Below are 17,108 nucleotides of genomic sequence, written 5' to 3'. Positions count from 1 at the left end.
TTAGTCATTAAGGATTTGGACAGCCAAGCACCTGGAAGTTCTATCTTTCTGTAACTTAACCAATCTGTTTTTAAAACTTCTACATGGTTTTTATTGTCTATGATAGATTTTTAAATATTTTGTTCTGAATAGCAGTATACAAATATATTCATACTATCTATAAACAGACTATCTATAAATAAAATCAAGAGAAGGACATGAGTGAAAGTGCCTTTCTGTCACTGTTGTTCCCCAGCAACTGATAATCAGTAGCATGCTGCCTCCAATCCTGAAGGCAATATATAATCATCATTAATATTAGGAATTGAGAGCATTATCCTGCATTAATTCACTTAACCCCCTTTTAAAGCTATCCAAGTTGGTGGCCATTACTGCATCTTTTGGTAATAAAGGTCTTAGTTTCACTATGCACTGTCAAGAAGTACTTCTTTCTGTCCGCCCTGACTCACCTACCGTTCAACATCACTGGATAATGCAGATTCTAGCATGATGACAGAATGGAAAAACATCTTCATATCTATTTTCTTCACACCCTGCATAATTTTATTTGCATTTATCATGCCTGCCCCCCCTTATCTCTCCCCCCCAACGAAGAAACCCCAAACTTGTAACCTTTCTACATGAGGACATTTCTCCAGCCCCTTGATCATTTTGGTTGCATTGGCTACATCTTTTCCAGCTCTTCAATGTCCTCTCTGAGATGCAGTGATTAATAATCATCAAATTTCCTCTGACAAAACTGAAGAGAAAAACGCTGAAATCTTCCCCACCTTGTTGCCCAGTGAAGTGGTGTGGAGTTCAGGTCCCCTCCTAGCTGGTCAACAATAGCACCTTTTGATATGTAGTACCTGCAATCATAAAACAGGTGCAAATGTAGTAATGCAAAAAAGTAATTAAAGACATGGTTATAAAGAGGTGTAACACATTAAGAGCAACTATGGAAATGAATATAATTTCACAGCTCGCCCAGTAATTATCTTCTCCTTTATAACAGTGGCTTAAGATTAAGGAGAAATCAGGTACTTTTAGTGACTAGAGGTTAAATAACATATTTGTAATTATCATTTATTTTAATATACAGCAATTAACTAATGAAAAAAGTTTTGACATGGGAGAGTATCCATGCTATCAGCATTACTTTTTGACTGAGGAAAGAAAATCACACCACACACAAGTCCATATCCACTGTAGAGAGGAAACACTGCAATTTAAAACATCACAACTCAAGGCGCACCCTCAGAAGTCTTACGGGCAGTGTAAAGCCAGTGTCCAACATCAACCTCCTTGTACACTGAGGTCATCTGCAATGCTTTCTTTTGATGCCCCTCACTGATGAGGTGGATGATGACTGGAGAAAGGATATTTTCAGTTGTGACACACCATTTATGGAATTTCTCCCCCAAGAATGCTTGCCTGATGCATATGCATCTATCTCTTCAATGACAAAACAACACCTTTCTATTCTTCGGGGCCTTAAAAGCAATGTTTTTCATGTGTTGGTTTTTCTACATTTATCTTATTTTTTAAAAAATGGTCTCCCTATTCTGCTTTCTTGAGGTTTTTTGTTATTGTTCATAGAATATATATAATCTTATGAATAAAATCTCAGAAGTTGCATTTCTATAGAGCTCATCAATATGAGCAAACTGATATCTACAGTTCTAGTGAAATCCATAGCTATTAGGAGGCTGCATAAGAAGTCTGTTGATGGTCCGCCTCCCCTCCGCACTAAGCAGTGTTCCTGTGATTCTCTGATGACCTGCCTAACAGCAGATCCTTTTCAGATCAGTTAACACATGTAATGGAACATCACTGCACAGGAAAATTGAAATATACTGTTAAAAAAATGACAACCAAAAGCCATAAGTAATGTTGACTTCATTTTTGGTATCATCTATATTTATTTATTTGGAAATATTTATAAGCTATTAATCAGAGCAGTATGCATCATAAAATTGTGGTTAAAACACACCTAACACCTTCAAAACTATTTAAAAACAATATACATGAAATAATTATCATTACCACACAGATAAAATCAATAGGCAAGGAGTTGCAAAGGACATGTACTGCTACACTAAAACAGCGACTCCTTGCAAATGCAGAACAAATATTATGTGGCACTTGTAAAAGTGCAAGTTCTGCAGATATAAGCAGTCAACTAGGCATGTGTAGGCAATGTGATTCTTGAAGTAAACTGGCCCTAAGTTGTTATGACCTTTATGACCTTTTACAATTAGTAAAACCTTGAATTTGGACCAGAAACAAACTGGCAGCCAGTGCAAATCTTTGAGCACATGTATAATATGTTGACAGAATCTCATTCCCATCAGTAATCACGATGCAGCGTTCTGCACTAACTGCAGTTTCCAGATCAGCCACAAGGCAAGCCCCACATAAAAGTGCATTGTAGTAATGCAACCTTGAAGGAACCAATATGGCCAAGAAGGGTCAAACTCTTATACCTGCAGAAGTTGGTAGAATGAAGCTTTGGGGAGTGACACAAAACCACGCAGTATAAAAAGTAATAGCTATTTAAATTACTTTGCTTTGATGCACTCATTTATTCTAATATAGCAGAGTTTTATTGATGTATGCTTCTAATGATGAATTCATTTTGGTAGCAGAGTACTACTTACTTCACTAAATCTAATCTATTGTTGATTGCAGCCCAGTGAAGAAGTGTAACATTTTCTTTATCTGGTTGCCGTACATCGTAGCCCGCTTCCACCAACTCTCGACAACGTTCATAAATTCCATACCTAGACAAAAGATTCCATTATGATAATCAGATATTTTCGACAAATAAAGACAAAGCAGATTTGAATCCTAATATCTTATTTTATATATACTGTGTCTGTGGTTTTAAAAACATAGGACACAATCTATAAAAGATACCAGTGTGTCCCCATGGAGCTCAGTTACTTTATTTTCCTTCCTCAGATGTTCCTTGATGCGAGCTGTAGTTTATTCACAATCTACCCTTCACATACTTCCAAGGTCCCAGATGTCAAGTTGTGCTTGCCCTTCACAATCAATTACTTCAATAAAAACTGAATACATTTTCAGTACTGAAACCAAGGTGAGGCCAAATTTGTTGGTCATATTAGATTAATCACAGTAAGAATGTATACTTTATGATACTGTTGCAAGCCTTGCATTTTACTGTTTCTAAATACTTAAGCAAATGGAGCAAGATCTAATTAAGATCTAATTTACCTGGAGTAAACCTACTGAAATAAGTGAAAATTTACCTGCCCATTGATTTCAATAGTTCTACTCCAAGTAGGACAAACATTGGATATCACCCATGCTTAATTACCCTCAACTACATTTCTGTTCTTCAAGTAAGTTTTTCTATAAATGTGTATATGTACAGAAAGAGAGACATAAATATCTGAACACATAAACGTATTCCACTGCAACTATGTTAAAGTACAGTGCATGTAATTCTCAAATACAGGAGTTCACAACAGCAAAAGCATCAGTACTCCATAGAATGAAAAGAAAAAAGGCTCTTCAGCTGAATATACAGTAGATCTGCAAGTTACGTGGCAGTTATGCCAAAATTGTGTATTGTCAAAACCCATTTGATTCAATGGCAGGTGGGATTGCCAAAGTCATTTTCCCCCAAACCCCACCCTTTTTCTTTTCTTCTTTTTTGCCACTCAGATAATGTTGAATGTGCACAAGTTAAATGCATGCAAGTTGCAGGCTTACTGTACCACACTTTAACTATTCTAACTTATTACAGTGTCTTGTAAGACTCCATACTACAGTGGTACCTCGGGTTAAGAACTTAATTCGTTCTGGAGGTCTGCTCTTAACCTGAAACTGTTCTTAACCTGAAGCGCCACTTTAGCTAATGGGGCCTCCCGCTGCTGCTGCTGCATGATTTCTGTTCTCATCCTGAAGCAAAGTTCTTAACCCGAGGTACTACTTCTGGGTTAGCGGAGTCTGTAACCTGAAGCATCTGTAACCTGAAGTGTCTGTAACCCGAGGTACCACTGCAGTTTAGACAAAATGGTTTTCAGGTTTACTTTTACACATACAAATGCAAAATTGAGGTTTACTTTGCATAACTAAAGCAAAAGTAACATAAACCTTCAATCTACTATAAACCATTGATTTTGGGCTTTATTATTAACTAAATGCACAATCTTAGCTTGTTCAGGGACAGCAGAGAAGAAAATTAGTGTTCAGATATTAAAACACCATTGCTATTTTTAGGCAAAACATTAGATGGTGCTCACTTCTACATTTCTCTTAAGTATGAAACAGCTTTTACTAATATCCTAAGGTGAAACACTATCATCACCATTTATATTTGCATGAAATCTTTTTCCAGCTGTTATCCAGTTTAACTTACAACCTGAAACTGGATCTTGGGAACAGAAGGGAGATAATTCATCTTCAATTTTATCTCATTTTGCTCTCTAAGTTATCACATTTGTAAGACAAACACCTTTATTCTAGTATTACAGCTATGGGAAGAACAATGCATACTCTGCATGACCGTGATTCTATTAAGTAAATCTTAACACTAGACTGTGAAGAGGGGGGAAATATAGAAGAGATTATATACAAATTCCTCTTCTCTTGGCACTTCCATTATTAAAACTGCTGTTGGTGGCTCTCTGCATAGGTACCTCCTTGAATGAAGAGATATGGTTCAAGTTAAGTATAATAACATCTGAGAAATGAGAGAAGGCAGACAAATAGCTACATCAATCAAGGTGTACTGTTTCCATGGTGTAGTGCAGGGGTCACCAATGTATCACCTACAAGCACCACTGTGTCTGCCAATACTTCCTATGTCTGCAAAAGGTCTCAGTAAATGTCCTCTCAAAACTCCACAATGCACAAGTGACTGTTTGCTTTTTGTTTCCACTTGTGCTGGGTTAGTCTCTCCTACACTGAACACAGCCCCTTAAACATGTCCACATTTCAGTGGATACCAGGATTGGACACCCACCCTCCCATCTTCCTACTTTCTGACTTTAACAGTTGGTAGCAACAGCTGCAGCATTAGGAGAGTAACAGGGCAAAAGCATATATTGTAGTAATGGCTGCTGTCTTTGCAGTGTTAAGTAGCTGGCAGGAAGAGGGCGAACAGAGGACTGGTGAAATGTAACTGGGCAAATATACTCTGTGTTGCTTTTATTCTAATTATTTTAACACTCACATTATTGGATTCTTAAACTGAAGCTACAGACAAACAAGACTGAAGTGCGTTTGCATACGCTTTCTTTCCTCCACAGACTTTTCAAGAAGTACCAGTCCAAAATTGCTGTTCCGTTCCTCGAAATCTTTATGCAGACATTTTCAGAGGATGTCATGTTTTCCACATGGTGCCAAAATAGACAAGCTGTCAAATAAACCCACTTACTGTGTAGCTTTGACGATATCCCATGTGCTATAATCATCAATGTGACTTTTGCGCCCAAGAGATTCACTGTATCCATGGGTATAATGTGCTTGGGGCTTGATTTCCTACAAAAAGAAGTTCATTACACTATTAGATTCATTTTAAGATTTCTAAAACAGAAGAAAAGCTCTCCTGCATCAGGCAATTGGTCCATCCATTCCAGCATGCTGTTTCCCCAGAGTGGTTGCAGCGAACCCCCTCTTAACTACAGGCTAATTTATGGCTATTTAAAGTCTGGCACTTGGAGACTTGGGGAAGTTAAGCAAGAAAAAAAAAATTTTTTTTAGAACGAAACTGGTAAAACAGAGTGTGGTAAAACAGAGTATTTTATCAAGAAACAGTTATACTGTATATCTTAAATTCAGCGGATGTTACAGACTTCTAAACAAGGTGGTAAACTGAGTTTCTTCAGCTAATTATATAGGTGTTACAGCTTAGCTCCTAATACTTGGATTCCTAAACAAGGTGGTTCTTTATTTCAGTCTCCCAATCTTCTTTAAATCACACTCCTGAGGCTTCTCTAGTAGTATAACAGACCGAGGGGATCACCACACCCCTCCAACTGTTTGGGGATTCTTCTCTTTCTCTATCCCCTTCTTACTGAATGGAGAAAAGCTGAGCTATGGCATTCCTTGGCATAAGGAAAACACTATGGCAAAGCAATATCCAAAGATGGATTAGATATCAGTACAAAATGGTGCCAGTAATTCTCAACTGATTATGCCACATTCTGCTTCCATCTGCCGTTATGTTGAGACTGACTGTGTCACTGCACCACCATTTTGTGACTGGTGGGCATCAGTAATTTTCAGCCACCTCTAGTGGGCCCCAGACAACCCCTGACTTAAAAGAATTACCGTATTTCAACAATTATGTTGAAATAATTTCAATTAATAGAAAATGGATTTAGATTTAACAGGTGCACTAGCTTCGGGGGGGGGGGGGATCAAAAAAATCCACAGCTGGGAAATGTCACAAAAGTATGGCAAGTTTTCAAGTTCTCTGTGAACTCTTCCATCAGGCTAGATGTCACACAAAGCAGGGAGTATGGCAAGTTAAAAGCTTGTCTGTGACTTTTCAGTTTGTCCTAATAAATATACTATCTAACTCTAGATTTTGGAATCTATTCTCATGGACCAACACAACTAGCTTTAATTTTTCAAAGCAGATTTTAGGAAAACATTTTGCTTTGCTTGAAATAATTGGTATCTAGTTTAAAACACCTACTATTAGGAGGAAGGAAATACACAGTTACACAGCAGAAACAGAATATCTTCATCTTTTGCATTGTGCCAAAGCTCTCCAAATTTCCAAGCTTTCTATGTAACCCTTCAACGAAATTGGAAACCACAACCAATGCCAGTGATGAATTCACAAAATAGTCTGATGGAAAAGATTCTATGGCATTCTATTAGCCACCCCTAATTTAGGGAAAGTTGTGAACAATTAAATGGGCCAATCCCTACACATAATGGGGATTTAGTATGAGCCACTGCTTGCCTTATATGCACACTTCAGTAAGATAACCCAGCTTCTCCTGCTGCTGGATAAATTAGAAGGGTGCCTGGCAGTTGAATTATTTGGCAAGAATCTCTTCATTTCAAACCCTATTATAGATGATAACCAATCCTTCAGGATGAGAAAGCCATCTAATGTCTAGTAACAAACATTCAAATTCAGTTCGGAGAAGCTGCAAATGTAAAGCAGATAGCATATTGCAAGTACTAAAGGAACATCTTGATTCCAACTCCTAAGGTAATGGAAAAACACTGCATCATTGCTTTTATTTTTTTATCCAGAGCACCAAGAATAACTCAATCTACTATAATTCCAAGATCTTCTTTCCCTTGCTGGTGACCACAAAAAGTGACACTAATCGATACATTATTGCATTACGCCTATGAGATGCCACTAGCCAGAGTTGTGGCTACTACCTTTCTAACAGTTTAGCAGCTGCGTACGTAAACTTATCCTCTTCTTCCAGTGCATCGGATGCCCAGAAAACAGCTACCACAACTAGCACATCCCAAACACTTCCAACAAAGCAAGGTGTGTGGGGAAGTGTACAGAGCACACTGAGCTGAGGAGCTCTCACAGCACAGTCACCTTCAATGCGTGCTGGAGCAGAAGTGAAAAGAAGAGGAAGGAAAGGCTTGCCCTGGCCAGCTACTGCTAGGAAGCTGCTAAGCATGCAAGCATCCTCTGCCTTCTTGTAGTCATGCCTTGAAAGCCGAAAGGAATCTGTTCCGAAAGTCCATTTGACTTCCAAAATGTTCGATTTCCAAGGCACAGCTTCCAACTGGAAGCCCCACCAGACATTCGGCTTCCAAAAGAATGTTCGCAAACTGGAACACTCACTTCCGGGTTTGTGGAGTTCAGGAGCCAAAACGTTTGACTGCTAAGGTGTTTGTCAACCAAGGTATGGCTGTATCTTCCCACAGTCCAAAAACAGTGAGGTGGAATCAAAACTGATATGTACATCAATCAAAATGGAAGGTAGTTGAATGCAAATATGTGGAAAAGTCAGCCAGACTGCAAGCAGGAAACAGTGGCTCAGTTTGCATGTCATTATGAAATAAAGTTAATCATTTATTAGGAACGCGCTGATTTCACCTGCTTTGCTCCTCCTCACTAGCATGACAAACAAACCACAATTTTTGGCTTAGCATTACATCTGATTCAAAGATTGTGGCTTGTTTTGCTCGAATAATAATTTCTTGCGTATTTAGTAAAATCCACAAACTTCTTTTTTAACACAATTACAGTTTAATGTGACATTTGAACAAAGCCAGTAGTTAAAGAGTTTTGTTTTAGCTTACAAAGTTAATGTTAAGACAGGCTTGCTCAACCTCGGCCCTCCAGATGTTTTTGGCCTACAACTCCCATGATCCCTAGCTAGCAGGACCAGTTGTCAGGGATGATGGGAATTGTAGTCTCAAAACATTTGGAGGGCCGAGGAAGCCTGTGTTAAGACTTTCAAAGACTTTTAATTATAAGTAATTATTGGGGGGCTATTGTTAGTCAATGTTCTATTAGAAATGTTCTGAGGCCTATTTGGTTATTGGGTGAGATACAAATATAATAGTGGATTGTATCTGCTAGAGAAAGGTCACCACTAGAAAGCACTTCAGCTTGGGCAAGTCAGGGCACCTGTCCCCCCCCCCCCATTCCCCTTATTAACTGCAGACTACGCTGCACCAGAAAAAAGCTTTTCATAAAAACTGAGACACACTCTTCAACAATATGGAATACAGTAGAGAAAGGTGCAGTAGATGTGGCCAGTGGTGGCAGTGGAGGCAGAGATCAGTGAAAATTGGATGGCATGCACTGCATAAGCAATTTCCACTAGTGCAAAGCCACAATGGGTGTAACCCAATTGGCTACAGTTCAGGGGCCAATCACATGCTTTGCAAGCAAAAGGTCTCAGGTTTAATCCGTGGCCTAGAATCTCCATGTAAGGTTGGGAAAATATTTCTGTCCGATGGACCAGTGGTCTGACTTGGTATAAGGCAGCTTCTTATATCCCAAACCCAGTATACTGACTCAAACAATGTACTCCAATGCTTTGCTGTGGTTGTGCACAAATTATTACTCTTGCTACCAATTATCTTTGTTTAACTAACAATTGTTTTCAGTTTAGTTTCAGTTATTTATTAGTTTACAAACTTGGCCAATTATTTTGAAAGATGGAATATGCTATTAAAAAATAACTGACTACATGCGTGTAACATGGGCAAAAGGACTTCAGACTGATATTCTGTGAGTGCTAGCTTTGCATAGAGAAGAGAATATGCTAGAGATCCTTAGGCTGTTTTTTCTGCAGGAGAAAGTGTGTGCCATTATAAATATAAAAACTAAATCGCTAAGCACAATGTTTGAAACAATTTATGAAAGCAAACAGCACTAACAAATCGCATTTTTTCAAAAATAATCAGAATTAGTTCTCATAAACTAATAGAAAACAACAGGGGAATTTTATTCAGCAAGAATCAGTCATTTAACTAACTGATTAATCCTGCATTCTCCAATATGCTTATGCTGTTTTTACATAACAAAGGGATGGATAGATGCATGACCAGAGCTTTTAATCCAAACACTGCATTTGGAGGTCAGAAAGATCATGTGATTTCATGCACAGCTGGCATGGAATAAGCTGTCACTTTTTTTTAATGGACCATTCAGATTAGTTAAATTTTACTCATTCAAGCTGAAATACACATGCATTGAAATCAATGGGAGATTTTCCTCTATTGACTTCACCAGTCCATAGAATCTGCTGTGTCAATCTATGTTTTTTTAAGAAGCATTAAAAGGGTCAAGTATTCTTGTCAAACTGTTCTTCTATACTTACATAACATCTTCAAACATTTGTTTACTGAGAACACCTCTTTAACAGCATATGGATTTAGTTAAATTTCTAAGAATAGCATTTGTTCATGTAGCATAAATTTAAATGGGGGAAATGTAACAAAGACTTTACAAAAAAACCCTGGGTATAATAGAATCTACAGTTAAGCATGCTTAAATCCTGTTGATTTCAGTAAGATTTACATGTGCTCAGCTATGTAGTGTATTATTACCATTCTCAAACTTGAGTCTTTAGCTACTGTTGAACTACAACTCCCATCATCCCTAGCTAGTAAGACCAGTGGTCAGGGAGAGTGGAGTGGAGACCCAACTACAAGTGGAGTGGAGATCCAAGTTTGAGAAACGTTGTCCTATTCCATTGCCCCACCAGAACCATCCCAGTCTCTACTGTAGGTCTTCAGACATGGGAGGCAGTGAGGTTGGAAAGCTGGAAAAGTTATGAAGCAGCTACACAACTAGAAAAGGAAGTTGAGGGACATGGAAGAGACACGTGGATAAAAGAGCAGGGTTCTTCCATCTCTACATACACCACACAAAATTATAAGCAGTATCAGACAGTCTTTAATATGCCACAGGAAACCCTGTGTTAAACACAAAGAGCTATGTGAAGAATTAGAACAGCTGCTAGTACTGTTTCACAGCCATTTGCACACAAAGAGTTCCTGGTACATTCATGCAGGTAAATTATCCAGCAATTCTTTTGATTCCACTTGAGCAGCAGCCTGCACACATGGAAAAACCTATTTGGGTTTTAGTTTCACTTTTCTAGTTCAACACACAGGAACAGTTTTGGATCCAACCCTCTGTTGTTTTCGTTGCAATAGAAAACCTGACTGCTATTCTAGCATTTGTCACATTTTCTTTAAATCAGTGCAGCCTATTTTGACATAAAAGCAACTGTCCAGCATGGAACAATGGAAAGGAGACCACTGAAAAACTTTATGGTATGCACCAATGTTTTGTGCACATAGGCTAATAAATGTCTTACAAGCCAATTCTTAATAATTTCTGCTTCAGAAAATATACACTAGAGATGAGGCACAGTAACTCTTAACGGAATTAAACAGTACCTTGCAGGGATAGTTCTTACACTACAGACATGGGCTGGAGCTACCAAGTTTAGACAGAGGATCTTAGTCACATTTGTTAAATAAATACTGGTATTTATCAAGACTACTTACTATCTCATGAACCATGTTTGAAGTTGTTTGTATAACAAAACAGTATGAATATTATATGTGCTAATGATACTCAGTTCCGTCGTATCTCAGGTGAGGCCTAAACCAGGGTCCAGATGCAGAAATGGACTGGATCCTGGCAAGACTATGGGTGGGTGGATTTCCAATCCAGGAGTTGGGTGATGAAACCAACCTATTTTAGATGGAGTTGCGCTTCCTGCAAAGGACTGTATATGCCATTTGAGAGTACACTGTGACTCTTCTTTGTTCATAGGAGTCCAGGTGGCTATGGTGACTAGGAGTGCCTTCTACTGGATTGGCTGATATATCAAATGCTCCAAGTCTTGGACCAGGACAGCCTGGCTTCTGTGATCTATGCACTGGTAACTTCTAGACTGGATTACTATAATGCCCTCAATGCAAAATTACCTTTGAGGTTGGTTTGGAAGCTCCAGCTGGTGCAGGATGCTGCAGTGAGGTTACTTGGTGGAGCATCCTACTGTGCCCAGGGTCAGACTTGGGGAAACCTGGATGGTGAGGGATGTCTTCCCCATGTTCAGCACTTCCACAGGAGCTGTTGCTAGAAGTGGAACCCAGACGCCTTTGGTAGCAGTCGTGGGTTGCCACAAGGCAGCCGCTTGGCGGTATGCTGCCATGTTTCTTTGTTCTTGTGCAAGTTATAAACCCTTTAAGACTTAATGCTGAGCTCAGCAAAATCCTAGCCGTTTCAGACCACAGGTGACCTGGCTGGGGGGGGGGGGCGCTAGGTGATGGAGCCCATTTGCAAAGGAGATAGTAGGAGTATACTCCATGCACACCCAAAAACACCGAGGCGTATATGGATTTCAGAGGCCCTCTTTGTTGTGCCACAATCTTGTTTAGTGACAACTAGTGTCCGCCATCAAGGGATGCGGGTGGCGCTGTGGGTTAAACCACAGAGCCTAGGACTTGCTGATCAGAAGGTTGGTGGTTCGAATCCCCACGACGGGGTGAGCTCCCGTTGCTCGGTCCCTGCTCCTCCCAACCTAGCAGTTCGAAAGCACGTCAAAGTGCAAGTAGATAAATAGGTACCGCTCCGGCGGGAAGGTAAACAGCGTTTCCGTGTGCTGCTCTGGTTCGCCAGAAGCGGCTTAGTCATGCTGGCCACATGACCCGGAAGCTGTACGCCGGCTCCCTTGGCCAATAAAGTGAGATGAGAGTCGGTCACGACTGGACCTAATGGTCAGGGGTCCCTTTACCTTTACCTTTAGTGTCCACCATAGCTGCCCACTTCCTATAGAATTACTTATTTATGGAGCTCCAATAAGCACAAAATGCTAAGGATATTTCTGTATTTCCTAAAAATACACCTGCACACTCAAGGCTCTTCTGATGTTTAATGTCAAGAATTAATTAATGGTGTGAGACTTTTACATTCTAGCTAATCACCATTCATCAACAGCACAGAGTTAGGGCTTCCATGTTACTGACCCAAAAGTAAGAGCCACTCAATTTTGCACTTTTTAGGGTGTTTAAAAATGTCCAAACTTACGTTTTAATTCTGCATTTAAGAATGTGTGCATTTATTTCGTGTCAGTTACTACTGACACAAGTGCTACTACAGTCAATCATGGTCACGTACCACCTGCAGGTTAATAAAAAGTGTTATGCTGATATCAGCTGAGACCCACTCCTTCCATTAAAACCTCTACTCACAGTTCCATTTACTTGGCAGTCTCACACCATCTCTGTGTCTACAGACCATATGCTCCATCTCTATAATTACCTCTGAAGTTGTGAGACTGGAACAAAATATTCTTATCTGCCTCTGCCAGGTCTCATACCAGAAAAAAGCAATGAAAGAGCCCTGCTGGATCAAACCAAACACCTCACCAGTCCAACACTCTGTTTTTACAGGTGCCAACTATGGGAAGCCTGCAAGCAAGACCCAAGTGGAGCAGTACTCTCCCCACTTGTGATGCCCAGCAAATGGCATCAGGTACAGTGCCTCTGACTGTGGAGGTAGAACACAGCCATCATGACTAACAGTTATTAATAGATCAATCCACCATGAATTTGTCTAATCCTTTATTAAATCCATTCACGTTGATGGCCATCACTTAATCTTTGGGAAGCAAGATCTAGAAGTAAACTATGTGCAAAGTGAAAAAGTATTTTCTTTTGTCTGTGCTGAATCTTTCAACATTCAGCTTTTCTTGGGTGGCCACCAGCAGCATCTCTCCTACATAAAGAAAATACCTTAAGAAACCATGTTTTGGAAAAGCTGAGGATATACACTTTAACTTACAACAGCAATCTAGAGAATGTTAAACATCTCACGAACTCAATCACACTCTTGATCAGTCTCAACTTAGAATCAGAACCACACACTATAAGAAGACTACTTAAATCAACTATCAGTCTTCCAGCTCTGCCATCTCTGTTAAGTTTTAGTTTTATCTAAAAAAGACCAGGAATTGTTGAGAATGTTCAGATTCAGCCCCTCCTCTCGCCACCTGCTTCCCCATTATCTTAGTTTCCCTTTAACATTTCCTTACATTATATCCATCATTAAAATGATTTAGCTATCATTAAAAGGTTAATCAACATTCAATGACTTGATAGCCTTTAAATGTATCATATGTGGCTTTCTCAACAAAAGACTACTTGTAGTGGAGCATGAAAATAACTACACAGAAAAAGTATTATGGTTTTCATTAATTGTAGAGACTTAACTACACCATGCATGGACATCGCTGAGAACACAGGCTCAGATACAACAATCAAAAATTGTCTTCTTTTTCCCATTTTCTTTTTTGACATTCAGTGAATGTGTTTGGGGATCATGCTAAACCACAGTTTAGCATCATGGGAATGAGCTGCAGTGAGCCTTAGACTCAAGACAGCAATGCTTCTGAATATCAGCTGCTGGAAAACACAAAAGGGGAGAGTGCTCTTGTACTTGAATCCTGATTGCAGGTTTCCCACAGGCAGTCACTATGAGAACAGGATACTGAACTAGATGGGCCATTGGCCTGATCCAGCAGGGTCTTCTTATGTTCTTACATGTTCCATCATTCCCATTCTTCCTCTGGTATAGCTGCATCAAGTTTGGAAGCTTTTGCTTCTTTTTTTATTTAACCACAGTTTGTTGTAGTGTACAAACTAACGAACAGTGATTAATGTTAACTCTTTGTCTGAAACAAGCTAACATCCAACACAGTTCATTGGCTCATTTTCATGTGGGCACTCTCACTGGCAAAGTTCCCAACTAGTGGATTGTATTGATGTTTCTAGAGGTGCTGGGCACATATCTGCTATTTATATGCCATTTTTAAATTTTCTGATTGTGTTTCACCCACCCGCTTCCAGGGCTGACTATACACAGACTATGGGGGTGATTACACTAGTACAGTGGTGATCTCCCCAGCTCCCCTCCCCAATTGGAGTATAGGATTGCTATGTAAAATACTCCCAAGTGTACGGCATTTTCTTAGCCATGTCTTGCTATTATTTTACTTGTTTTTACCATAAATATTTTATTGTGTACATTCAATTACATTATTTTCACTGATGAAATCAAAAGGAAGGAAAAGGATTATTAAATTTAAGATACAGCCTTAGACAAATCCTCAATAAGTTGACTAAGAAAAATACCATCTGCTCAGTAAAACAAACAAACCCAAACACCCCCCGATATTTGGCACACCTTTTAGTGACATAATATTTCATAATTAACCAAAGCATTTCCTTCATTATACTATGCAGGAAGCAGCTATAAAACTAAAAAAAAAATGGCCTTCAAGACCATTTATTATAGGGCTGCAGCCCTATAAAGTGATTAGATTTTGAGTACTAGAATATTGACAAGTTAACGTTTCAAAATAAGATGACTACCAAAGGATTTTCTTGGCACAGGTTATCTCTGCTACCGTTCCACCACCAGCATCTAAACAGCAAAATATAATATGTCCCTGCTATACTGGACGACTAGTCTTTCTGGGGCAGGAAAGACTGGATTTTTAAAATGTAGAAGACTTATAAATCTTCAAAAGAAAGGTAAGCACAATGGGCAGAGAAACAGTTGGAATTTGTTTTTTGTTTTTAAGTGCACTAGCATTTTTAAGTACAGTGGCAGGTAACTGACAGCTAAGGCACCTATTAATGACAACATAGAGCACTATTCATTAGGTGCCCATAACACCACTGCAGTCATCTTCCTGATAGTCACGCTTATGAGAGTAGAAAAGAAATTGGTGTTTCCCAGCAACTGATTGCCTGGAAGCCAGTAAATCTTACAAAGAAGTCTATTCTTTGTAAGTCTGTAACTAATTAGTCTGTAACTAATGCAACTTCCAGAAACTGTGTTAATCTGTCAGAGAGAAAAACATCACTTTCAACACCTTTAAAAACTAACAAATATATAAGGTGAGTCCTTTAAAAGAGACACCGTGGATACAGAGTACACATGTTCCACGGGCCTCTTTTAAAACACTCACCCTGTATTAGGTCCTCAAAACCAACAAATACTTTACGCCTTAAAAAAAATGACAAAAGTTTATCCCATAATAAATATGCCCATCTTCAGAGAGCTACCACACTCTTTGTTGTTCCCCTAATTTATAGGACCAAGCTGTAAGCCACAATAGGCCCCAAACTCTACAGCGAAAAGGGGGAAAGGAGATCAATGACCCCACAAGACCAGAGAGAGTATTGCTCTTGTTTAAATCTAGCTCTGAATCCTTTTACCCAAACAGGCAGAGAACAGCCAAACCAGAAAGCTGCCCTGCGGGCCCCTAAATTGTGCAATTGCGCGCTTGGGCCATTAGCAGGTTCAAAAGCCTTTTTCAGCGTTTAACTAGGAGTGTGATACTTCTCTCTTGAGGTTTTTGAGTCTCAGGACACCCCCCCCCTTTTCTTTTTTTCAAGTAAACTCAAGGCACCTGCAGTTCCTCGCTCCTTTATGTGTGATTAAGGGAAGGTACGGATTGCCAGGAGGACACCCCCTCCCATCCAGTTTCCACCCCAAATATCCTTGTGAGGGAATCAGAATTTAAAAAAGCGGGGGGTCAGGGCAAAGCCTCGTCCTCTACCTACCCACCCCTGCTGGGCACTGGGGAGCTTGCCCGCCCAGCCTGTTCCCTTCCCCTCCCCGCAGCCCAGCCCAGCCAAGGCGCACCCGCCGCCGCCGCCGCCGCCGCTTCTCCCTCCCAGACAATCCTGCCCGCGCCTCCGGGCCAACCTCCGCCCCCGCCTGGGAAAGGAGTGCCAAGAGGAGGGCGGAGGCCTCCGCTGCCGCCGCCACTTTCCGCTCCTCCTCCTCCCTCTCGCCGCCACCCAGCTTCTTCTCCAGGCTGACGGGGTTGCGAGGGAGGCCTTAAAGCCAGCAGGGCCTCACCTCAGGGTGCAGGATAGGGACGCAGCCCGCTTCTTTCTCGTACTCCTCCAGAGGCGCCGCCATCTTGGTGCGAACGCGCCTCCCGCTGCATGCCGGGTAACGCGCTCCCTCGCGACCTCGCTCCTGCTCTCTCGCGCTCTGCGCCGGTGGAAGCGGGGGGGGGGGGAGCGGATGGGCCGCCAGACGGGGAGAGCCGAGGCGCGAGAGAGGAAGCGAGCGCTCTCCAGTAGTAGCCGCTCGACCCCGCTCGCTCCTGTGCTTTTGCTGCGCGTGGATTCCAGATAGGGCCTTAGATTGCGGGGGGGGGGGGGAAGGCCGCCTAGGTCCACAAAGCAAATGACAGCGGCCCATAAGTAGAGGGGGGAAAGGTAGACTTCAGCAAAGTGCCTTGCGTGGGCCGATACCCCCGAAGCCAGGATGTCCCACACTCAGGTCATGCAAGCGAGTCAAGCCGTGTCAGTGGCAGCAAAGAGTCGGGGCTTCCAACATGCTGTTGACCCAAAAGCAAGTTTTTGCACTTTTTAAAGTGTTTAAAAATATCCGACCTTACTTTAATTCTGCATTTAAAGAATGTGTGCGTTTCTTCAGTGTCAGTGACTACTGACACAAGTGCTGTTACAGTCACAATCACGTACTGCCTAGAAGTTAGTAATTGTTATCCCAATATCAGATGAGACCCACTCCTTCCATTAAAACCTCTACTCACAGTTCCATTTACTTGGCAGTCTCACTTGGCAGCTCCCCCCCTCCCCAGCAG

The 17,108-nt window shown here is 40.8% G+C and overlaps 1 protein-coding gene across 2 annotated transcripts in view; it reads right to left on the bottom strand.

Annotated features, from left to right (window-relative positions):
- The window catches only part of ZDHHC17 (zDHHC palmitoyltransferase 17), a 44,210-nt gene extending 27,717 nt beyond the window's left edge, over positions 1-16,493 (bottom strand). For both annotated transcript variants that reach the window (XM_081929097.1, XM_081929098.1), the window contains exons 1-4: positions 16,352-16,493; positions 5,390-5,493; positions 2,640-2,762; positions 771-848 (exon numbers count right to left, since the gene is read on the bottom strand). In XM_081929097.1, the coding sequence (XP_081785223.1) occupies positions 771-848; positions 2,640-2,762; positions 5,390-5,493; positions 16,352-16,414 (368 nt within the window). In that variant the 5' untranslated portion in view covers positions 16,415-16,493. The remainder of the gene's footprint in view (positions 1-770; positions 849-2,639; positions 2,763-5,389; positions 5,494-16,351) is intronic.
- Positions 16,494-17,108: the final 615 nt, after the last annotated feature.

The sequence above is a fragment of the Podarcis melisellensis genome, assembly GCF_964234715.1.
Source record: "Podarcis melisellensis genome assembly, chromosome: 10".
NCBI classification, from domain to species: Eukaryota; Metazoa; Chordata; class Lepidosauria; order Squamata; family Lacertidae; genus Podarcis; species Podarcis melisellensis.
The sequence above is the reverse complement of the archived record's forward strand: the minus strand, read 5'-3'. Positions and strand labels throughout refer to the sequence as shown.